The sequence below is a fragment of the Corapipo altera genome, unplaced genomic scaffold (assembly GCF_003945725.1).
Source record: "Corapipo altera isolate COAL_440 unplaced genomic scaffold, ASM394572v1 54, whole genome shotgun sequence".
NCBI classification, from domain to species: Eukaryota; Metazoa; Chordata; class Aves; order Passeriformes; family Pipridae; genus Corapipo; species Corapipo altera.
Genome location: NW_020884902.1, coordinates 8,831,026 through 8,854,373, shown reverse-complemented (window position 1 = coordinate 8,854,373; position 23,348 = coordinate 8,831,026). Strand labels below are relative to the sequence as shown.

Here is a 23,348-nt window from a genome sequence, read left to right as displayed (position 1 = left end):
ACCTGCTCCCACATCCCTATATTCCCATTTCCCACCTGCTCCCACATTCCCAAAGCCATCCGTGCCTCCCAGTGCCCACCTTGCTGTGCCCACGCCAGCTTCCTGCCGGCCCTGATGCAGGCGGTCATTCCCAAGGGGTTGGTGGTGAGGCAGGAGCGGATCCAGCTCTCCAGCTGGGGCAGGGAGAAGGCTCTGGCCCCCTGGGAGAAGCCGTTGTGGGGGTGGCAGGGCGGGCACAGGGCCAGCTCGTGGAGCGGCCGCACCGCCCGGGAAGCGCCCACGGAGCCCTCGAGCAGGAGGCTCAGGGCACCCACGGCCTCCAGGGACACCAGGCTGCTGGAGCTGGAATGGGACGAGGCCGAGAGCTGCTCCGGCTCCAGCAGCAGCTCCAGCATGTCCAGGAGGTGGCTCTGCATGAAGGCTCGGTGCTCCTGGTCATTCCAGTTCTGGGGAGAGGCAGGAAAACACGGGGGAGGTGAGTGCTCCAGGCTGGGAAGCTGCATGGGCATCACAGCCCAGAATCTTGCTCAGAACTCCTCTGGAATGTCAAACGTGTGGCTGGGACAAACTGGAATCATTAAAAATTCCGTGTCAAACACGGAGCTCATTCCTGCTCTTCCAAGGCACACAAAGCCACCACCCCCCCCAAAAATTAAACCCCATTTTATTCTGAGTCAAGCAGCAAATATTTAATCCTAGAAAGCAGCAACGGGCTCTCTCCCAATCCCATCCAAATCCAGGGAGCTCCTGCTGGCACTGGAAGGAAGGGAACAAATCAATAACTGGCAGGCAAGGTCTTGGAGCTGCTCCACTGAAAAGCCCAGCTGGGCCAGGATTCCAGGATAAAAGTGTCACCTTGCAGGGTAAAAAGCTGAGGGTTGTTTCTCCAATAAACAAAATGGCCTCTGAAAGAATCTTTAGTTCGAATCCTAAAGGACTCATGCCCAGAAAAAAAGCAGGAGACTGGAATTACAGCAGAGCTTAATAAAGCCAAGCTTTGCTGAAGGAACACACCTTGTCCTCACCACCATCTGCTCAAGGATAAAGCTGCCCAGCTCCTCTTTTTAATGATTCCAGCTTGTCCCAACTACATTCCACCAGCTCATCCAGCTCCCAGCAGCACATCCATGCCAGAATTCCAGAGGTTTGCAGCTGCGGTTGCCAATTTGTAACTCACCCTCCCACACAGAGCTGCCCAGGGGACACATCCAACCCACTCCTTCCTAAATATTTGGCAGTGATTTAAAAGGAAACAGTATTTCCACGTGGCTGATCTCCAGCTGAACAACCAACTCCCCTCCCTGACACAGAACCTGAGGCCAGGGAACATCTTGGGATCCAATATTCCCACTGGAGCACATGAAAGGAACTACGAAGACGAGAAAAATCTCCTGTTTGAATAACAGAAAAAAGCGAAGGGGCTGTTGCTCCTTAAAAGGAGAATTGCCAGGACTCATAGGGAATTTTCAGCTGCCTTTGGACTCCAGGAAAGCCTCACTGAAAACCTTTTAAAAACTTTTTATTAAGTGCACAGAGAACACAGCAACCCTGCCTCATTTACCATGGAACAGGGAATCTGCACTTGGAGAGAACAACCCAGCCCCTTCCCGACCCCCTCAAGGCAGATCCCAACAGGGGAGAAGCGCGGGTACCTTATTCCCGCCGGCGGATTTCCCAGGAAAGCCGGGAGATGTGGTCCTGGGGCTGGGCCACTCGTCGCCGAGCAGGGACCTGCGCAGGGACACCTTGTGGAGCTGCTGCACGTACAGGAACAGCAGGAACTGCAGCGTGTCCACGGACAGCTGGAGAGCAGGGAGAGGGAGGAAGAGTCAGGACCCCCTCTTACACTGGGCCTGGGCTCCCCCTGCCTTAGGCCGGCTCTGGGCTCTTGCCTTGCTCCGCTCCCGCTCCAGCTCCTCGGCGCTGGCACAGGAGGCCTCCGCCTCGGCCCAGCGGAGGCGGCGGGGCGGGTCGGGCTCGAGGAGGCCGCGGAAGAGCTCGAAGTAGAGCCAGGCGAGGTCGCGGTCGAGCTGCAGCTTCCCGCAGGCGATGTGGCGCCAGCGGGGCCAGCGCAGCCGCGGGAAACAGCCCTGGGCGGCCCTGGCGCGGGCGTAGGCGGCGGCCTTGCGCAGGTAGTGCGGGGCGAGGCGGGCGGGCGGCGGCGTCGGCAGAGCGCCCGCCAGGAACGGCTCCGTGCGCGCCCATAGCCGCACCGAGCCCGCCTCCGCCGCCATGGCCGCCGCCGCTTCCGGGTTCCGCCGCGGGCACCACCGAGACGGGCCCTTCTCTGCTGCGCCGGAGCCGCCGCTCATTGGTTGCGCCCGCCGGCGTGGGGGCGGGGCTAAGCGACTCGCGCGCCGATTGGCTGCGCGGAGGGAAGTGGCGGCAAGGCGTGCGCGTCGCGCTGAGCGGCGACGCTGAGGCCGGCGATTGGCCGGCGGCGCTGAAGTGTGCGCAGGCCATTGGCCGGCGGCGCGCGGTGCCGCGCTTCTATTGGCTGCCTGCGGGCACCTCGCGTTCCCATTGGTCGGGGTCGGGGAGGGGGCGGGGCCTGAGTCGCCGCCGCCGCCACTCCCTCAGGGCCCGGCCCGGCCCCGCCATGGCCCCCGCCTGGATCGGCCGCCTCTGCCTCCTCCTACTCTGCCTCTGCGGGGAGACCGCCGCGGGGTGAGTGCGCTGGGACGCGCCCGCGGCACTGGGGAGTGCGAGGGTTCAGCCCCGGCGCCGCGCCGGCCCTCTCGCGCTCGGGGTCGGCGGCTGCGGCGCTGACGGGACCACTCTCCCTTTCCCCCCATCCCTTTCCCCTCTCCCTTTCCCCTCATCCCTTTCCCCTTATCCCTTCCTCTTATCTCATTCCTCTCATCTCATTCCCCTCATCCCATCCCCTGACCTCATTCCCTCATCCCTTTCCCCTCTCCCATTTCCCTCTCCCGTCTCTCATGCCCTCTTCTCTCTCATCCGTTTTCCGTCCTCATCCCCTCTCCCTTCCTATCCCATTCTCCCCATCCCCTTCTCCTTTTCCTCTCTCCCTTCCCATTCCGCTGCCATCTCCTCCCCCTTGTCTCCCCCTTCCCTCTCCCTCTGCGTGTCCCACCTCCTCTCTCTCCCTTTCCCTTCCCCTTTCTCTCTCCTTCCCCTCCCCTTCTCCTTCCCCTCCCTCTCCCTTCCTCTCTCTCCCCCTGCAGGAGGGATTTCTACAAGATCCTGGGGGTTTCCCGCGGCGCATCCATCAAGGACATTAAGAAGGCCTATCGCAAGCTGGCGCTGCAGCTCCATCCCGACAGGAATCCCGACGACCCGCGAGCGCAGGAGAAGTTCCAGGACCTGGGAGCCGCCTACGAGGTGAGACCTGGAGCCGGGAGTGTCCCTCTGGAGCCGGGAAGGGTGGAGGGGGGCTCGTGGAGCCAGGGAGACTCGGGAGGATCCATCCTGTAACATTCTGTAGGGGAATGAGAAAAGGAATGTAGGGAATGGGAAGGCTGTTCCATAAGGTGCAGGTGCAATCCATCCTCCTCCTGTTACCATGGCAAATTCCATGCCCTCCTTGTCAGTTTGTTGAATTCTATCCTACATCTTTTATTATCATGGAATGCTCTGAGTTGGAAGGGACCTTAAGGATCATCTCAGTCCACCCCCTGCCATGGACAGGGGCCTTCCACAATTATATCAGATTCCCTTCTTTCCTTCTCCTCCTCTCATCAAATTCCGTCTTCATCCTGTTGCTGTTTTGGATTCTATCCTACACTTTTTATTCTCATGGAATCATGAGTTGGAAGGGACCTTAAGGATCATCTCACTCCACCCTCTTCCATGGACAGGGACCTTCCACAATTATATCAAATTCCTGCCTTTCCTTCCTCCCCTCCCCATCAATTTCCATCCTCCCCTTGTTACTACATCAAATTCCATCTATTTCCCTGTTCCTACCTGGAATTTCAGGCACTTTCCCTATAAAACCCAAAGTCCAGATGCTGCCGGGCTGCTCAGAGGGCTCCTCCTGCCACAGGACAATCCAACACCTCTCCCAGCCAGGAGAAAGCCAAGGCACCAAGTTAAAGTTGTTTGGAATTTGAGGGAGAAGTAGAGGAGCACCAAGTTAAAGTTCTTGGGAATTTGTTCCCAGAAATGGAGCAGCAGCAGCTCCCAGTGTTGCACAGGGACAGGTGTGTGTGCAGGGCCTGGCTGGGATTAGTCTGAGCTGATGGGAGGTGAAAGGCTTGGCTTTTAGAGGGAATTCAGTGGGAAAAACAACCGTGGGTCGCATATACAGGAGGATTCCTGCTGTTTCCATGATAATACTGTGGGATGTAAGTGATCCCTGACATTTAATAAATAACACATAGATTATCTCATGGCCCAGAGGCTTAAAGTCAAAGCCTTACTTTCCCTGGCTGTAGTTCCATCCAATGGAATTTGGGCAGGTTGATACAGGACCTGTTTCTTCCATGTTTTCTGTCCTTTTTGTCCTCCCTCTGTCACTGCTGGATTCCAGCTGTTCCCTGTGGAGCAGAGAGACCCTGGAAGATGGTGTTGCAAAATTCCATCAGCAAAAATTCCCAGCAGTGCTTCCAGCAGTCTGGTTGGGTGGGAGGTTGGGATCCTCTGGGAGGAATCCAGTGCAGAGGGAAGGGGTTTGCAGCCTGGCTCCTGCTTCCATCCCTGGTGCTCCCCTGCTCCTCAGGTATCCAAATTTAAAGCAAATGAGGAAGTGAGAGAACCAGCTGGAATTTATTTCTCCATGATCAGAAAGAAAACTCTTCACTTTAGTTTTGTCTCAGAGCTGGGGCCTCTTAGTTCAGACTTAAACTGAACCATCCCTGGGCAACCAGGGAATATAAGGATTTTTTTTTTTTGTGGACAAAAGTGTTTCCCTCTCTTTTGCAGCAGCTCGTGGAGCTGTGAGCTTGGTGTCCTTCCTGTGAGCTGGTATCTTGTCACATTTGGTGGCACTTCATGCATGGAAAGGATTTTTCTACCTCTTCCTCAAGTTTATTTAAATTTCCCAGTTTGTTTAAATCTTTGCCAGAGTCCTGTGGCCTTCAGAGCCTTGTTAAACAACTCCCCTGAGCTGCAGGTGATGGCTTTCCTGCTTCCATGTGTTTTCCAGGTGCTGTCAGACGAGGAGAAGAGGAAGCAGTACGATGCCTACGGTGAGGAGGGACTGAAGGATGGGCACCAGAGCTCCCACGGAGACATCTTCTCCCAGTAAGGAGCTTTTCCCACTTTAGGCTGTTCTCCAGCTGCAGCTCTGATTTTGTGATGCTCAAGCTCGTGGTTGTTACCCCGTCCAGGTCACTGATGTGCTGTGAGATGGAGCATTTGAGGAAATACATTTCCAGGGGGTGTCCCACGTGACATTCTCCCTTTGGTTGTGCACCACTCCCTGCTACAAGGGCAGCAAACAGGAACCAGGGGTGACTTCCCACATGGACACCCCTGTGGGTGATTTGTCAGGTGCAGCACCTGCATCAAACATGTGGGGACTTTCCCAAGTTCCCTGTGCATGACTGAGGTTTAACCTGTTGTCACACCTCGTGTGCCCTTTGGGGACACTTCCCCTTCTGCAAAGTGTTGCTGTAGCAACAAAGCAACTGTAAAATTTGGAGCATTACAGTCCAAAGGCACCTGCACCTGATTTTCTGCCCCTTTGGATCAGCCAGGCACAGACTTCCTGAAGTCATTCCTGTAGTTGCTCATCTCTTGTGATCCTGGGTGAAAACTTGCACTGCTTGTGGGGGACAATATACAGGTTTTCTAGGAATTTTTCCTCATCCCTTTTGTCCTCAAACCACTGAAAACAAACCTACTTAGAGTTTACACCTTGTAGTGGCAGCTGAGCAGTAGAGCAGATCAGAGGGGACTTCCCTTGGACAGATTTTGAGATGTTCCTGCTCCCAAACCTGGTTTCTGCAACACAGGAAACTTTTCCAAAGTGGCTCCTTTGCTTGAAGTGTCCTGGAGGAGGACACTGCGGGTTCCTGAGTTTTCTCTGGAGCTTTAGGACTCTGAGGAGGTTGTTCTTTAGGGGGACTGAAGCATTTGCCCAGGATTCCTTCCTGAACTAACCCCATGTGCTTTGCTCCAGCTTCTTTGGGGACTTTGGATTCATGTTTGGAGGGAACCCTCGCCAGCAGGACAGGAACATTCCCCGAGGGAGTGACATCATCGTGGACCTGGAGGTCACGCTGGAGGAGGTGTATTCAGGGAACTTTGTAGAAGTAAGTTCACTTCCCAGAGTGTTGCCAGCTTTGAGGTGCCTGACCAGTGCTCAGAATATCTCCCCCCAAAAAACAGAGCTCCAAGAGATGCTCCTGTTCTCAGTGTCTGCCCGTGGGGGGTGTTGTGGTGCTCTTTGCTGTAGTTTACTGAAGAAACCACACAGTTATCCACCTTTTCCGTCTGGCTGTGTCTCTGGAAAGGGGGATAATATTTATTGGCTGTCAGTCACTAGCTGAGCTTTTTTAGTGCAGCTGTGGAATTTAATGATGTTTGAGGGCCTGTTTATAAGCTTCAAATTCACTTTGCAATTCCTTCAAAACCACACCAAGGATTTTTCATGGTCTCTCTATGTGGCCAGACGTGTCACTGCAAGTTTTTGGTTTATATAATTGGGAAAAGTATGTGAAAATTGCTGTTTCTTTTAAGCAAGTTCCATTTCTGGTGCTGACAATCCCTCCTGTTCTGCATGTTGCTGTTTGCATTGACTGATTTTGTGCTTTGGGTGTTTGGGGAACCCCAAATAATTTCCCTGTTCTGTGGGACAGGGAAGTGTCACAACCGAAGTGTGAGGTGTTCCATCCCAGTGTTCCCTTTCCTGTGTGAAAAGGTGTGCAGGAAAAGGAAAGGAAATGGCAATTGTGGTGTCAGAGAGAGTTTTCCTGGTGTTTAATGTGTGACCACAAGGTGAAAACTCGGGGTGTGTTGCTGAGGTCACACACGAAAACGTGGCGCTGGGTTGGAATTAGATGATCTTCGAGGTCCCTTCCAAGCCAAACCATTCTGTGTTCAGGCTGTTTGAGAAATCCAGACCCTTGTGGAACCCCAGGAGTGCTGGCACCAAGCTCTCCCTGTTCCCTGCAGGTCGTCAGGAACAAGCCAGTGGCCAGACAGGCGCCGGGCAAACGGAAATGCAACTGCCGGCAGGAGATGAGGACAACGCAGCTGGGGCCTGGGCGCTTCCAGATGACCCAGGAGGTCGTTTGTGATGAGTGTCCCAACGTCAAGTGAGTCGAATGCTCTTCACTGCTGCTCAGAACCCTAAATCCTATGATTTTACCGAGTAATATAGGGATGTTTATTCCCAAACCGACCGCTAGGTGGGGGAAAGTGCCTGAATTCCCGGTAAGAACTGGGGAATGTGGGAAGTCCTAACGCAGGTTGTCTTTAATGGGCCAGTCTTTATTCTTGCAGCAGAGCTCTGTTAGATGGAGAGCTCCCCACTTTCCTCTTCCAGCCTTTTATTCCTTGAACGGTCCCACTACAGTGGCAGTGTCACAACTAAATCTGGTTCAATACATTTGGGGAAGCACACAGCTTCCAGCTGGGAACAGCTGGAAAGGGAATGCCATGTTGTGGTCACACATCCAGGTGCTGCCTGTGCATTTAGGAGCTTTTAACTTTGCCTCCCCTACTGGTTGAGCACCTAAAAAAGGCAGCACTGACCCTCCAGTTTTAGATGTGAGCAAGGCAAGAGTATGTGTGAGTTTGTGGGGGTGTTCCCATTACCTCATAACACACATAAAAAGCTGGAATAAAGTTGAAATAGAGTTAAAAACTTAGTGCTGGGTTGCTCTTCCCATTTTCAGGCTTGTGAACGAGGAGCGGACGCTGGAGGTGGAGATCGAGCCGGGGGTGAGGGATGGCATGGAGTACCCCTTCATTGGGGAAGGTGGGTGTGTGCTCAGCTCTGGCCTGCTCCATTTCCATGGTTCAAGGCCGTTCTCCGTGGCACTGGGAGTGTCCAAGCCCCACTTTGTGGTGGTTGGAAGTGCTGTGTCCTCTGCCTGTGGTGAAATCCAGGAGCATCCATTCGCTGGGAGTGGGGACGGGCACTAAACCAGCACCAGGTCTGATGTTTCGGGTAACACTTGAGCAGGAGCATCTGCTCCAGGCTTGGGTGTGTGTGGGAATCCCCTGTGCCCAGGGAGATGAAGGACACCACTGACACGCAGGCAAGTCTTCCACAGCAGCAGAGAGGTGTGACCCCGCTGACGCAACACCCAGAGAGTCCTAAGGTCTTTTAGATATGTTTAAGCAAACTTTTATTCATCTAAAGATCAACTAGTTGGGTTTTTTTCCTTTAACATGTGAGCTGCAAGTCTGTGTTTGATATCCTGCTTGTTCCTGAAAAAAAATAAAATAACTATCTCCTTGAATTCCTTCTCTCTCCCAGGTGAACCCCACGTGGATGGGGAGCCCGGTGATTTGCGCTTCCGAATAAAAGTTCTTAAGTAAGTCCCTGGCCTAGTTAGACTCTTCCTGCTGACTGTAAAGGCAGCTTGCAAGGCATTTTCTGGCCAGTGTTGCCCACTCTGGCATGGAGCTTGCCCTGCACTGTGTTGGTGCAGCCCTGGCACTCAGGGCTGTGCAGGATGTCCAACCCTGATGGTGCTGGAGTAGCTGGATTTGTTAGAAGTGGGGTTATCAAAGCATCTTAATCTTTTTGGCTTGAATTCAGCGGGTGTGATTCACATGAAATACCTCCTTTTTCCACAAATACACCATCTCCCTGTTGTAAGGAAATTCACTACTGAGAAGATCGTTGTGTGAGTCACTTCTTGTCACACCTCAGCACTCCCTGCCCTAGAAATAGAAAGGGCATTGGGCAGTACTTATCCTGCGCAGGAAAATGAGGCTAAATTTGATTCATTCCTCACTTCCCCTCCTATTTGTGAATTCTCCAATCTCCCAAAGAGAAGGGAAGATGCTGAAGGACCTGTTTCCCCTCTGGGGAAGGAGGAAAGTTCAATGTCTCTCGTTTCCACAGGCACCCAGTGTTCGAAAGGAGAGGAGACGACTTGTACACAAACGTGACGATCTCGCTGGTCGAGGCACTGACAGGCTTTGAGATGGATATTGCCCACTTGGATGGGCACAAGGTGAGGCCCAAGGTGCTGTGGAACCCAGAGCTACCTGCAGATCTCCTGTACTTGCTCAGAGTCTGGTTATATCCAGTATTCCCTCAGCTAGAGCCTTCCAGGGCAATTCCCAGGGAGCCAAAACAAGCTCTCAAGCGTGGGTCTCACTTCTATGCTGTCCCAGCTGGTGTTAGTTCTGGCACATGTCCTGCCTGGATCCGTTGATACCACAGGTTTTGGGAAAGGATCAAAGCTCCAACATCAGTTGGAGCTTTCCAGAGCGTTGGAAAGGGTGTTGGAGTACTGGGGTGCACACACACAACACGGAATGACTAGAGAGGTGTCCAAGGAATGACTGGACGTGGCACTCAGTGCTCTGGGCTGGGTGACAAGGTGATGGTTGGTCACAAGCTGGACTAGATGATCTTGGAGGTCTTTTCCAACCTCTGGGATTCTGCAACACTAATGATGTCCTAAAATTCTTTTTCCCTCCAGGTTCACGTTGCTCGGGATAAAATCACAAAACCCGGCGCCAAACTGTGGAAGAAGGGAGAGGGTCTTCCAAACTTTGATAACAACAACATCAAAGGCTCCCTAATAATCACCTTTGATGTGGAGTTCCCCAAGGAGCAGCTGACCCCAGACCAGCGGGAAGGTGGGTGTTCAGAGCCCACCAGAGCTGATAAGAACCTGGCACAGCTGATCCAGGGGCTGGAGTGCTCAGGGAGGGCTCTCCTGTGCCTGTGCCCCTTGTACAACATAACACAGTTGGCTGATGCCCTGTGCTGAACTCCCATTTCCCTGGGAAGCAGGGAAGTGTGGCTGCTGCAGCTGTAGGGAGCCAGATGAGGTTGGGATGTGCTGCTGCTGGAATGTAGCACTTGGCAAGTTTGCAGGTGCTTTGTTTTGGAGCTGGCCATCTGGCTGGGCTTAGCCTCTGCTTTGCCTCTGCTGGAATGGGATCACAGAAGGATTTTCCAGCCCCTGCTGCTACTTTCTTGGAGGCAAGACTTGTGGGAATCCCTCTGCTGTCGAGGGTAAAGAATGTCAGGCTGTGTCAGGAGAAGGGTTGTTCCTCTCCACACCTCCTTCTCTCCTACTCCCTCTAGGAGAGATCAGCTGCTCAGCTTCAGTGCTCAAATGGAAGCTTGATGAACCATGTAGAAATCCTAAAATTGACAGGATTCCCTCTACTCCTTGCTGGGAATTCTTTGCTGCAGCAGCCTCTGTGGTCACTTCTGCTCTGCATCGGAGTGGGCGACAAGGGCCTTGTCCTCTGCCACGGGGCAAAGATGTTCCTGGCATGTACCAGTGCAGCTCCTCAGGAAATCCCTATCCCCAGAACTTCTTCCAGGGCTTCCTCTGAAAGTGCTTTTTTAGTGGATTTCCTGAACTCCTCAAGTTTATGGAGGAAAGCCAAGCCCTGGGTGGGCTGAGCCCTGTGGCACTCGCTGCTGCCTTGGCCACGCTGTGCCAGCTACCACGGGCAGCCCAGTTGGTGGCTGCAGCTCCAGATGTTCTGTGGCCCTTCCTGCAGCTGGCTGGGCTGTGAGGGCTGTACCCCTGGGCTGTGCTTTGGGTGATCCTGCTGTGGTTTTATCCCTGTGCTTTCCTGCTTGTTCCAAGGGTATCTCACAGGGCACAGTGGCCATGTCCCTGCGGAGTCTCATTCCAGGCTCCGCTGCCCTTCTAGAAGTTTCATCAGGCAACAGCACCTCTGAAACACAGGAGGTTATTCCAGCTGTTGCTCTTGGCACTTTGGAAGACACTGGGCAAGGAGCAGTGACAGAAGCCTCCGTGTCTGTGACAGTTCCTCCCACACCTTTACGGATATCCGGGAGCAGAGGGATGACCGTGCTGCCATGAGTGTATTTGGGCACAGGGTGTTTCTCCAGCACCTCCCTGCTAAAGCAATTCCATATTTCCCAGGGGAGGGTGACTGGGTAGGCAGTCAGATGCCTTCCTGTGTGCTGGATATCTCTGAATATCCAGTGACTGAAGGAGTTTTATGAGGGAATAGGTCAATTCCGGCTGTGTGGCAGCGGTTCAGTGGACACATCCAAAGGAAAACTGGGCTGCAGAATTCAAAACACTCCTTTTTTCCTTGTTGTTGGCTGTGGTCCTGATTTCTTATCTCCTAACCGTATGTCCAGCTGCTGGGGCTGTCAGAAGATACTCTGGCTCCAAGAGCACCACTGAGCTTTGGAATAAGATAAATAATCCTTTCTTTCCTGCCAGTGGAATTGGGCAGAGCTGACTCTGTCACTTTTTGGTGGTGTCAACAACATTTCAAAGCAAAAATTGCCTTCAGCCTCCAGTAAAAAATGCCTCAAGTGCAGTAGCACCAAATGCCAGGATTCCTGATTGAAATTCCTGATTGAACCTCGGATATGTGTTGAAATATCCTGTTCACTACTGAGGGTAGCAGGAAATGAGGTGCAGGAATGGTGCTAATCCCACTTTTTTGGTGTTCCTGGAGTACCCCTTTCTCCAGCCCCGTTCTTCCTTTCTAAGAACCACACATCCAGGAGCCACATCCTCTCACCCACCAGCCAGGAAGTGACTTGGAGCCTCCTCTGGATGCAGAGAGGAAGTGAACTTACCTTGCACTCCCTGGAAAATGACCTGTCCCTAATGATCAGCAGCTCCTGAAGAGAGGTTTGCTTTGTCCTGCTGTTTCTGGAAAGAGATCAGGAGTCTCTGCCCATCAGCAGGAATAGTTCTCACCTGGCAGAGAGCCCTCTTGATTCCAGTTACTACTTCCAGGCCAGTTTTCCAGTATTTTAACACAGCTACTGTGGCAATTATACATCCAATCCCTGGTTTTAAAGGGTGGCACAATGTGTAGCCAAAAAGAGTTAAGGACAGACAAGCAGGACAAGGTTTGCAGGGAGACAAACTGACTTTTAGCAGGATTTCCTGAAGGATTTCCATGCCTGAAAGGTTGGAATTTTCTTCTGTACAAGTAAATTGGTTGTTTAGTTACTAACGTCCAACCTGTGCCTCCCCTGGCACAGCCTGAGGCCGTTCCCTCTGCTCCTGTCCCTTGTTCCCTGGGAGCAGAGCCCCACCCCCCCGGCTCCCCCCTCCTGTCAGGGAGTTGCAGAGCCAGAAGGTCCCCCCTGAGCCTCCTTTTCTTCAGGCTGAGCCCCCCCAGCTCCCTCAGCCCCTCCTGCTGCTCCAGCCCCTTCCCAGCTCCGTTCCCTTCCCTGCACACGCTCCAGCCTCTCCATGTCCTCCTTTAGTGAAAGTTACTTGGAAGTTCCCCCTGGTGTGGGGAGTTCCCCCTGTTTTTGGGTCCTGGCAGCCCCTCCTGGGGCTCTGAGGGTTTTGCTGCTGGTCTGAGCAATGCCCTGAGGGGCCCCAGGGCACTGAGTAACCAAACTGACTTAATCAGAGGGGACTCCCTCCTTAATTCCTGGAAAAACAATGTGACGTATCCATTCTTCCCACTCTGCTTCCTCTGCTCCGGGTGGACTTGCCCTTTCAGCAGCAGTGGAAACCTGCCAGTCCTTCCCTGTCCTGCCATCCCCAAGAGATGAGCTTTTATGGATTTAAGGGCTGACTCACCCTTTTAGCTTGTTCTGGTAAGAATTTGATCCTGCCAGGTCCTGGGACGTGTCAGTTCCTTGAAATGCTTGATGCCTGGGATTTCAGGAGTGAGGAAGGTGTATCTGAGGAGGCATCCCCCCCTCTGGGCCCTGCTCACTCACTCTCTCCTTTCCCTTGCAGGTCTCAAGCAGTTGTTGAAGCAAGGACCTGTGCAGAAGGTGTACAATGGATTGCAGGGATATTGATGCCTGGGAAAATTGGACTTCCCTGGAATTGCAAAGTCAGATTTGTTTGTGGTTTTTTCTCCTTTCCGCTGGAGAATGGAAAAGGGGGAGGGGGGGAGGGCAATGGTTGAGGTTTAGCTGATTTTTAATTTGTAAATGATGGAAGTGCTCAGAGTTGGGGGAAATACTTTTTCAGGACACAACTGGTGCTGCCTATCATGTTCCACGTCCTGGAACAACAGAGATTCCTTGAGCAGGAAAACAGAGGTGGGGAGGGGAGTTTTAAATTCCATGCAGGTTGGAATTTCTGGTTTTTAAATATATTTTGATGTGACTTTTCTCGACCATCTCAACATATTTTCAGAGCTGCTCCTGCTTTTTACGTCCTCTGTGTCCATCTCTTCCAAAATATTGTTGCTTCGGGGTGGTGTTTTTAGTCCCCGCCCTTCCCCTCTGAGTCTGGGCTGTGGTATTGGTTCAGAGTCTGTGTTTTTGGGGCAGGAATACTGGTGCTCTTGGGAATGGATTGGGAATGGTTGGAAAAGGAGGGAATAGTTTTTTGAGGCCTCTGTGGACTCTCTTAACTACCAAGTAGTCCTGTTGTCCCAAAACTCAACACTTGGTTTGGAACTGGACCTTGCTCCAGCTTAGCAAAGACTCCTGGGTCATGGTGGGGTTTGGGAATGGCTCCATGGCCTTGGTTCTCCCTCTTTTCCCCCACCTGTAACCAGCATTTACTGGAAAAGCTCCCCCCTCCTGCGCTCTGTCCTCCGTGAGGACGGGACAGGTGACGGAAAATAAAGTGTGTGTTTGAGTTGGAATGGCAAAACCTCCCTGGTGATGTGTTTCCACAGCCCTTTCCCTGGGACAGCCAGGCCCTGCTTCCCTCTTGTAGGCAGCAAGAGAAATCCTGGGATCATTTCAGTTGGAAAAGCCCTCCGAGCCCATCGAGCCCATCGAGTCCAACCATCCCCAGCACTGCCCAGGCCACCACCGCCCCGTGTCCCCAAGTGCCACAGCTTTTGAATCCCTTCAGGAGTGGGGACTCCACCACTGCCCTGGGCAGCTCTGCCAATGTGTGGCCGCTCTTTTAGGGGAGGAGTTTTCCCTCATATCCAATCTGAACGTCCCCTGGAGCAACTCGAGGCTGGTTCCTCTTCTGTTGTGTGTTATGCAGGAAAAGAGCCCGACCCCCACCTGGCTCCACCCTCCTTCCCGTTCCCTCAGGGCTCTTGGGGGCTGGAAAGTGGGATCCTCCCAGCTGCTGCCTTACCCCCCATTCCCTTTCTGGGGAAGTGGATGGGATCTGGTTTGCCTCCAGATGGAACTGGGAGCAGCAGGTGGAGCCTCCAGGTTGTTTTGTTTTCGGTTTGTTGTTTATTTTCCTTACTGGGAGCTGGAAGAGCTCGGTGAGGTGGGAACAGCTCGGCCCAACTCCTGTGTCCCTGCTGCCCTGGATCCAGCCCCATCCCACCCAGCCCTGGGCTCCAGCGGGAGCTGACGCAGCGGAAGCTGCGGCACTGGGAAGTTTTCCTGTTGGATCCTTTGTCCATTTGCCTTGGCAGAGCCCAGCGGGCTGAGACAAGCCCGGGATGCCAAACCCTTGGACTCCCTGCCTGGTCTTCCTCAGAATCCCTGAGGATAAGCTGTATTCCCAGCTGAGGCTGCTCCCTCTGCCCACGGCTGCCCAGCCTTTTCCAGGTGCTGCAGGGCAGCTCTGCCTCTGCTCCCCCTCGGTTCAGATTTCTAGGAAACCTCCGATTTCAAAGAAATTCCTTCCTGTATCCCTGTGCACGGGGCTGATTCCCGTTATTCCAGCCCCTTGCAACCCTGCTGCCAATGCTCACCTGTAGCAACAAACCCAAAACACTGGGATTTCACTCCAGAGTCCCAGCTTTCCCCTGGAGAAGGTGTAACCTTTCCTACCTGCACCCCCAGAAGCAGCCAGTGGGTTTATTTTGGGCCTGGCTCCTTGTTCCCGCTGCTGCTTTTCCTTTCCCTGCTAATGCCTTTCCTTCCTGTGGTTTGTTTTTATGGCATTGTGGGTCTGGACTCCTCGGGGAGCTCAACAATGGCTGCAGAGCCCTGAATTGTACAGCAGCAAGGAGGAAAACAGGAAAAAAAGCCCCAAATTCCAAGCAGGCAACCCTGCTTCCTTCCATCCTTTCCCTCCCGCTGCGGGGGGGTGTCCTTCGCCTTTCCCACCTCCAGACAAAGCTTCCAGGGCTTCCATGCTTTTTCCCAGCAGCAACAGCAGTGCTTGCTCAAACATTTCCACAGGTTTCTGGATCCTTTATGCTTATAAATGCTTCCCAGGGGGTTTATGTGTTCCCATCTTGGTCAGGGACCAAACAAGGATCCGGACAGTGTGAATCTCTGAGCTGGGAATTCTGTCACGCGCAGCCTGGATTTCCAGCCCTTCCTAAGCAACGCTGTTCCCAAACTGGACCAAATAAACCCTAATTTCCTGGTCCTATTTTACCCTGGATCCTTGTGAAGGTGAGGATTGGGAGGGCTCAGATAGAGGTGTGTTTTTCAGTTCTTCTAGGAAAACACTTGTCCTTGGAACACGTTCCCGTGCTGCTTTGGGGAGGCCTGGCTGAAATGGGATCCTGGCTTATTCCTGAAGGGAATGGTTTTCATCACCTCCAGGGCCTCAGCACTGGCTGGATTTTAGATGTCATCACCTCCATCAGTGCTGGGTTCCCACCCTTCGGATGGATCCCTCCCATCCCAGGGGAGGAGAAGGAGCAGATGGGATGAAGATTCCATAGCAGGTTGATGATGGGGGTGAAAACAGGGCTCGGATCTACTTCTCCATCATGCCCTGCAGCCTTATCCGTGTCTCCTCTCCCTCCACAGCCTGGCTGCCTGCACCTAAAGCCACATTCCCCATCCCAGACCCGGTGCTGAGGTTTTGGGGCTGCTCCAAGGAGCTTCAGCCCTCAGTGTGGGGATCCTGAGGGGTGGGAGTTTGCTTCCGTTTGGCTTCAGCCATGCAGAGGCTTCCAAGTCCAGGAAGTGTTTGGGAAGTGTTCCCAAACAGCCATTTCCCTAAAGGAACTTCTCTGGAAGTACAGCTCAGGAGGGCTTGGGTTCTTCCAAAGAAAAATCATGTTATTTTTGAGTCATCTGTGTCTGAACCTTTCTACTCCAGAGCCAGCAGGGAGGGAAGAGGGAGAGGAGGCTGGTGCCAGGAGAACATTGTTCTGAGGGCAACTGGGGTTGCCATGGGAGCCTCCAGCTGGGAAGGGAAGGTGAGGCCGTGATTCCTCACCAGAACCCGACCTAGCAGCCCCCATCCCAGCTCCCCTGCCACTGGATTGCCCAGGGAGAGGTCAGCCCATGGGCCTGGAGGTGTGGCAGGATAAGTGGGATCCCGCTGCCTTCATCCCAGCTGCCATCCATGCATCCCTGCTCCTGGCCAGCTTTCTTCTGCATCCTGCAGCTGACCTGGGAGGCGAGCAGGAAGGGAAGAGGGCAGAGATGGGCACCCACCCGCCCTGCCGGGAGGGACTGGCCAGCACAGCCCTTTCCTCTGCTGTATTTCCAGGGAGCCGCTCGCTTCCATGTGGGAGCAGGAGGCTGCTAGAAAGCAGATCCCAAACAGCCTCCATCCCCCCAAAAAAGCAGATCCCCTCACCCCAGTGCAGCCCCTGGGGGTTAACAAGGGTGTCCCAAAGCCCAGAATTCAAACATCTGGGGCTGTGACACTGTGACCTCCGGGAATTTGGAAGGACGTGGTTTGTTTAGTCCAGAAAAGCCACAATGACACCAGCGCAGGCTCCGTGTGCGTAAGAGGTGTTTACAGGGATAATCCTTTCCTCCTTCCAGATGGATCCCATCAGCCCCACTTTTCTCCCCCTCCCCACCCCAGCAGGCACAGGAGGTTTGGGCAGCTCCTGGAGCCATCCAGCCCTTTAGCTCTGGGGCACGAAGTCTCCTGAAGGACACGGATGGAGGTGCCGACCTTGCAGAGGGAGCTGATGTCCAAAAGGGAATGTGGGGGTGGGGGGAGACCTTTCCACCCCATCCAAGTCTCCCATGGGCTGGAGATGAAGGGAAAAGCTCTTTCCTGGCACGTGGGCATGGTCTCACTGGTCTGACTGGAGCAGGGAGCAGGGATCAAGGTCTTATCTGAGCTCTTATCCAAGGCAGCGATAGCGGAGTGATGGAAACCATGCATGCAAAACAAAGCCTTGCCCGGCAATCCCTGCGGAAAACCGGGATGCTTCACTCCGGGGGCTGGTGAAAGCTGCCAGAGGTTTGTGTACAGAACAAACCAGGACCTGAAAAACCCCTGAGGAGCAAATGGAAAACCCCCACGGCTGACGAGATCCGCGGCAACACATTGACCTGAGCTGGGATCCAGGGCGGAAGAACGGCCAAATTTGGGAAAGGATGGGCCACACATGTGGCTGCCAGCTGCCAGGGAGCTGATCCCTGTTGGAAGAGTGACAGAACAGGAGCCCAGCTCCCAGTTCTGGGGCAGCCAGGTCACACATCCCCAGCTTGCCACAACCTTGGTGGCCCCGCCATGAGGCAATTGCGGGTTTTGGGGTGAGGAAGAGAAATTTTGGGAGGTTTGGGATGAGGTGGAGAAAGTTTGGGGTTACAGTGTGCTGGGAGTGGGTGCTGCCACCACAACCCCTCTGCAGTTGGTCACCATGTCCCTGTGGGACACCAATGCTGGTGGAAGGGATGGGGATGGAAGGTTTGGATGCATTGCCCCAGACACAGATTGAGGTGAGGCTGTTCCCTGGGGTCCTGCAGTTTTGGGGGTTCCCCCTGCCAGGTGCTGCCCCATCCCCCTGTGGGAACTCCAGACCAGCAGCTCCAGCTCCGTCCTGGAGCGCTCTCCTGCTGCGACCGACACGCACGGGGGGCCTGCGAGCAGGAAAGAGGCTTTTCCAGAGCTGCTCCAAGTGGAGGCTTCCTCATCTGTCCAAAAGATGACGCATTTCAGAAGCAAAAAGCAAAACAAGACCTGCTATTCCAGATCTCCCTGGTTTCTCCAGCCTGGGTCTGCCCTGGGTGCCCTCCCAGCTATCCAACGGCTCCATCGCAGCCGTGGGGATCCCACAGGATCTGCCCTCTGCAATCCCAGCCCGAGCAAGGAGCTGCAGCCCAGGGAGGGGGGGACTGGGAATGAGAATCCCTCTGGCTCTTGGGGACCACAGTGCAATACGTGCAGGCAGCAGAGATGCCCCAAGTCCGAAACCCAAAGCAGAGCCGGGAATGTGGCCGTTTCCCCCGACTGGAAGGGATTTTATCCCTCCATGGGGAGCAAACCCACTGTGTGTGAGCTTCAGAATCCCTGGATGCCCTTGGCAGGGACAGGCAGTGCTTGTCCCTCAGCACAGCTCCTGCCAAAGGCAATGATGCTCACGTGCCTCAGCCCTGTTGTTTTGGATTCTCCGGCCTCTCGGAGCCTCCGCAGGGTGGGGAACACGCCAGTCCCTGCCCCCGGAGCCTGGGGAGGTGGGGGCTGCTTCAGGGATGGCCATGGGCCAGGGTGATGAGGTGTGGGCTTGGGACACCTCCTTCTCCATCCCTGCTAGAGGACAACTCCCAGGCTCATCTCCCCATCCCCTCTGACCCACATCTCTTTTCCCCTCTTCCCCCATCTCACCCTTTCTTGCTCACAGGGTGTTTAGAAAGGAAAGAGCTGGAAGTTAATGCAGGAGAGCTCCTCTCTCCTGCACTGTCCCCTCCACCACTGTCCCCAGCCAGCTCCTGGCTCATCCTCAGCCCTTCCTGTCCTTGGAGAGGTGGAGATGAGCAGGAGAGCTCAAAATCTTCCTTTGGGTGAAAGGGAAACACGGCCAAGAATTTATTATTGATACAACCAAAGTTTAAACAGTCAAGAGGAGTTTTTAGCTGGGACTTGGACTGTGGAAAACTGGCCCTCACAGCTGTCTGTGCTTGGCCTTGGAATGAAAAACAGTGGGAAAGTGACTTAACTGAGTCAAACCAAAGCCGGGGGAAGGTTGAAATGAGCTCAGGAGCTGCAAACCCCTCCAGCAAACACCAACAGTCTCTTTCCAGAGGCCTGGAAAACTCAGTGCACAGCCCAGGGTCAGACACTGGGACTGGCACTGGCAGCCACAGCCTGTGATGGATCCATGATGGATCTGTGACGGATCCACAGCCCCCATCAGGGATGCTGAGGGGAATGAGAGCAGCCAAAGGTGTGGTGAGAGTTGATGGGTGCTTTTATTTTATCCCTGGAACAGGGATAGATGAGGGTTTAACTCCATCCTTTTAACCATTCCTTGGCTGTTTCTCCTGCTGGTTTTCCCACCACCCCCCTCTTCCCCATTTTTCCATCCGTGCCAGGTGTGTTTCTGTGGAGTCTCAGTACATCGTGCCAGCCCAGCGTGGGGAGCATCCCCGGGGCAGGGGCTGCTGGGGGTGTCAGTCCAGCTGGGACAGGGCAGGGAAGCCTCTGGTGTCCCTTGGGAGCAAAGCCTGTGACACTGGGGACGTGCATCCCTTGTGGGGGAGCAGCTTGGTCAACGGATTCACGGAGTGATGATGGATCCAGCCCCTGCCTCCCCAGGGTGATGCTGGATCCATGGGAAGACGAGGGATCCATCCCTTGCCATGTCCATGGGGAGGTGATGGGTCTGTCCCCTGCCTCCACAGGGTGATGATGGATCCATGGGGAGGTGATGGGTCCATTCTCTGCCTCCACAGGGAGATGCTGGATCCACAGGGAGATGATGGGTCTATCCCCTGTTTCCATGAGGTGACGCAGGACAGCTGCCAGCTCCGTTAGCAGCTCCCTCCCGTGCACCAGAAGATCCCCACGGCCATGCCCAGCAAGCAGAGGGTCCCCAGGATCAGCCCCAGCACCAGCGGAGCGCGTGACCGCACGCTGAGTTTTCCTGCAAGAGCCGAGAAGGACGGAGGTGACGACCGGGGTCACCCCACCACGTCCCTGTCCCCAGCCCCGGCCCCGGCCCCAGCCCTGACCTGTCCCGGCGCTCTGAGCCTGCAGGATGCTGACACAGGTGGTGTTGAGGAAGTGCTGCAGGTGTTGTGTGGTTATGGGGTACTTCATCAGCTCCGTCTTGGCAAAGGTGGCCACCTGGTGCTGGCCGGGCCAGCGCCGCTGCCAGGTGGCGTTGGGGACGTGGAAGCTCAGGAAGGCTGTCCCGTTGAGGGTCACCTCGTAGAAGCTGTGGGATGTGCCGTTGGGGAACAGGCGGCAGCCGAGGTGGCAGCAGAGCCTCTGGGTGTCTGTGGGGACAGAGGGACAGACGGGGTCACCGGGTCCCACCCAAACCATGCCCTGAGCTCTCATGGCCTCAGCCAACCCACCCACAGCTCTGCTCCCCCTCAGTGGCTTTTCCAGCAGCGGGGATTATTTTCCCTCCCTTATCACCCAACAGCACAGATCCAGTTTTATGGAGATGAGAGGGTTTCGGGGCACTCATTGCTCTCCTGGATGGATGCACCCAGGGAGCAGGGGAACACCAGGATGTGGGGGTGTCACACCAGAGACCCCACGGTGACACAGGGCTCCCCAAGGAGCAGGTACAGAAATGTGGAGCTGGGGAAGAACAGTTTTTGGGGTAAGGAAGAAAAGGAAGGTGAAGCACAGCCTGGGCAGGAGCAGCAGAGGAAACTGGGCTTGTGGAGAGGTGCAGGAGCACGAAACCGTCACCAGCAGCATCCCATTGCTCCCAGAAAGCTGTGGGATGCCGGCAGGGAGCAGGCAGGGAGTAGGCAGAAAGCAAGCAGGTCACAGACAGGGTGCAGGTAGGATACAGGTGGAATGAAGAAAAGAAGCAGGCAGTAAGAAGGCAGGATGCAGGCAGGGTGCAGGTGGGATACAGGTGGGATGCAGGCAGGGTGCCTACACCTCACTATCCCCCCCAGCTGCAGTCCCAGCCCTTGTCCTGAGAAGCAGAAGCAGGTTGAGCATCACCCCGTTCCCAGGGCAGGCTCTGGATGAGAAATTCCCAGCTCCACAGAAGGGCTCCCTTTGCCCAGAGAGAGGTTTTGCACATGGTTGTGCCCCAACCCCTCTGCCCACCTGTCCCTGCAGAGCCATCCCCGTGCCCTGGCAGCGCAGGGGGGTCTCCCCCGCCCCAGCGCCCCCCAGGCACCACTCACAGTCCATGGGTCTCTCCTTGTTGAAGAGCTTCACCAGGTTGCTGAAGGTGCTGAGGTAGGTGGTCACGTCCTTCTGCCGCTGGGCCCAGGCGTCGGGCGGCTCCAGCGGCAGCACCTGGGTGACATTGTGCCCCTCCAGCACGTGGCTGAGCCGCCCGTCCAGGCTGGCGTTCCCCCAGAAGAGGGAATTGCCTTCGAAGACGCGGGTGTAGTGCACCATGGTGAAGGTGAGCGGGGCTGCGGGACACGTGGGACATCACGCACCGCCCCGTCACCCCCGCGAGCCCCGCGCCCACCCCCTGCCAGCCCCCGTGTCCCCCCACGCCAACCCCGAGCTCTCGGACCCCGTCCCCCTGCCTTACCCGCCTGCTCCGCCCCGCAGCCCAGGGCCCCGCAAAGCAGCAGCAGCCGCAGCATCGCGGGGACGGGCACGGGGATGGGGACGGCACGGTGGCCCCGAGGCTGGCCCGGCCGGGAGTTCGGCGTGGGGACAGCGGTGGGCACGGAATGGTGGCCCCGGGCTGGGCCATGGGATGTTAAGCCGGCCGGGGAGGTGGGGCTGCGGGAGGAGGAGAGCGGGACTCCAGCCAGGTCTCTCCCATTTCCTCACCCGACCCACCCGCACCCCTTCCCTGCCGGACATGCCGGGCACTGCAGCGCCCCGGGATGCGGGATGAGGCTCCAAGATCACCTCGGGACAGAGGGAATTGGGCGAGCAGCCAGTGTCTGCCTCAGTTTCCCCATCCCTTGGCTGGGCAGGGTCCATCCTGCTCCCCTGGGAGACCAGTGGGGACACGATGACGGGGACCATTCCCAGGGAATGGGGGAGGGATGGAGGGAGCAGCCTCACACCCACCAGGCCTGGAGTGGGCATCCAGCACCAGGACGCCCTCCCTGGAAGGGGGTGACACTCAGGGGAGCTAAGCTGAGGGGTGGGAATTCCCTCACACGGAAGAATTCCTTCCCAATATCCCATCTAACCCTGCCCTCTGGCAGTGGGAAGCCATTCTCCCTTGTCCTCTCACTCCAGGCCCTTGTCAATAGTCTCTCTCCATCTTTCTTGTAGCTCATTCAAACACTACAAGGCCACAGTCAGGTCACCCCAGAGATTCTCCTCTCCAGGCTGAACAATCCCAACTCTCCAGCCTTTCCTCCCAGCAGAGCTGCTCCAGCCTTCTGACCACCTTGGGGCCTCCTCTGGACTCTCTCCAGCAGCTCCATGTCCTCCTGTGCTGTTCCCCAGGGCTGCAGCAGCTCTGCAGGGGGGTCTCCCCTGAGGGGCAGAGGGGCACAATCCCCCCCTGCCCTGCTGCCCACACTGGGGGATCAGCCCAGGGCACGGGGGGTTCTGGGCTGGTTCATGTCCAGCCTCTCCCCCACCAGCCCCCCAGGCCCTTCTCCCAGGGCTCATCCCCAGCCTGGAGTGATCCCGGGGCTGCCCCGACCCAGCTGCAGCACCAGCCCTTGGCCTTGTTAAACCTCAGGAGATTCCCAAGGGCCACTTTTGGAGCCTGTCCAGGTCCCTCTGGATGGCCCCATCCCCCAGGTGTGTCCCTGCACCCTCAGCTCGGGGTCACCTGCAAAGCTGCTGAGGGTGCCCCTGATCCATCCTCTGGCTCATTAATGCACATCTTAAATAACACTGGTCCCAGCACAGACCCTGAGGGCACCACTGCCCACTGGTGTCCACTGGGACCCTGAGCCACTGACCACGACCCTCTGGATGGGACCATCCAACCACTTCCTTGTCCATCTGACAGTCCATCCATTGAATCCTTCTCTCCCCAGTGTAGAGAGAAGGATGTTGTGGGGGACCATGTCCAAGGCTTCACAGCAATCCAGATAATTGACTTTATAATCCATATAAATGTCCTCTGTAGCCCCTCCCTTGCCCACTGATGGAGTCACTCCACCACAGAAGACCACTGGGATGGTCAGGCAGGACCTGCCCCTGGTGAAGCCATGCTGGCTGTCCCGAATCCCTGTCCTCCCTGTGCCTCAGCAGAGCTTCCAGGAGGGTCTGTTCCATGACCTTCCCAGGCACAGAGGCTGACGGGGCGGTAGCTCCCAGGCTCCTCCTTTCCACCCTTTTTAAAGACGGGAACAACGTTTCCCTTTTCCCAGTCACCTGGGACTTCACCTGCCACGGCTTTTCCAATAACCTGGAGCGTGGCTTGGCAGCTCCGTCCGCCAGTTCCCTCAGGACTCTGGGACGCATCTCACACAGGATGGGGTGGCGCGGGATGTCCCCACGGTCCGGCACGACATGGCGCACTATGTCGCGATACGGCGCGACGTGTCACCCTGCCTGCCGCTCCGGGCGACGGGGCGTGTCCCGGGGCGTGTCCCGGGGCGTGTCCCGGGGCGTGTC

The 23,348-nt window shown here is 55.7% G+C and overlaps 3 protein-coding genes across 3 annotated transcripts in view; 1 reads left to right on the top strand and 2 right to left on the bottom strand.

The window, feature by feature from the left end:
* Window positions 1-2,312, bottom strand: part of TBCCD1 (TBCC domain containing 1) — a 10,253-nt gene extending 7,941 nt beyond the window's left edge. The window contains exons 1-3 of the mRNA XM_027650463.1: window positions 1,893-2,312; window positions 1,653-1,802; window positions 80-446 (exon numbers count right to left, since the gene is read on the bottom strand). Coding sequence (XP_027506264.1) covers window positions 80-446; window positions 1,653-1,802; window positions 1,893-2,312 — 937 coding nt within the window. The remainder of the gene's footprint in view (window positions 1-79; window positions 447-1,652; window positions 1,803-1,892) is intronic.
* A 242-nt stretch (window positions 2,313-2,554) lies between these two features.
* On the top strand, window positions 2,555-13,674 carry DNAJB11 (DnaJ heat shock protein family (Hsp40) member B11). Its single transcript, XM_027650680.1, has 10 exons — window positions 2,555-2,667; window positions 3,186-3,342; window positions 5,108-5,205; window positions 6,086-6,218; window positions 7,081-7,223; window positions 7,806-7,888; window positions 8,393-8,450; window positions 8,987-9,098; window positions 9,573-9,732; window positions 12,810-13,674. The coding sequence occupies exons 1-10, from the start codon at window positions 2,600-2,602 to the stop codon at window positions 12,872-12,874; spliced, it is 1,077 nt and encodes a 358-aa protein (XP_027506481.1). The 5' UTR covers window positions 2,555-2,599; the 3' UTR covers window positions 12,875-13,674.
* A 5,412-nt stretch (window positions 13,675-19,086) lies between these two features.
* PROCR (protein C receptor) lies at window positions 19,087-21,423 on the bottom strand. The gene is made up of 4 exons (XM_027650651.1): window positions 21,340-21,423; window positions 20,978-21,214; window positions 19,832-20,098; window positions 19,087-19,743 (listed from the first exon to the last, which is right to left on the bottom strand). Exons 1-4 carry the CDS (start codon window positions 21,392-21,394, stop codon window positions 19,631-19,633), a joined length of 672 nt encoding a protein of 223 aa, XP_027506452.1. The 5' UTR covers window positions 21,395-21,423; the 3' UTR covers window positions 19,087-19,630.
* Window positions 21,424-23,348: the final 1,925 nt, after the last annotated feature.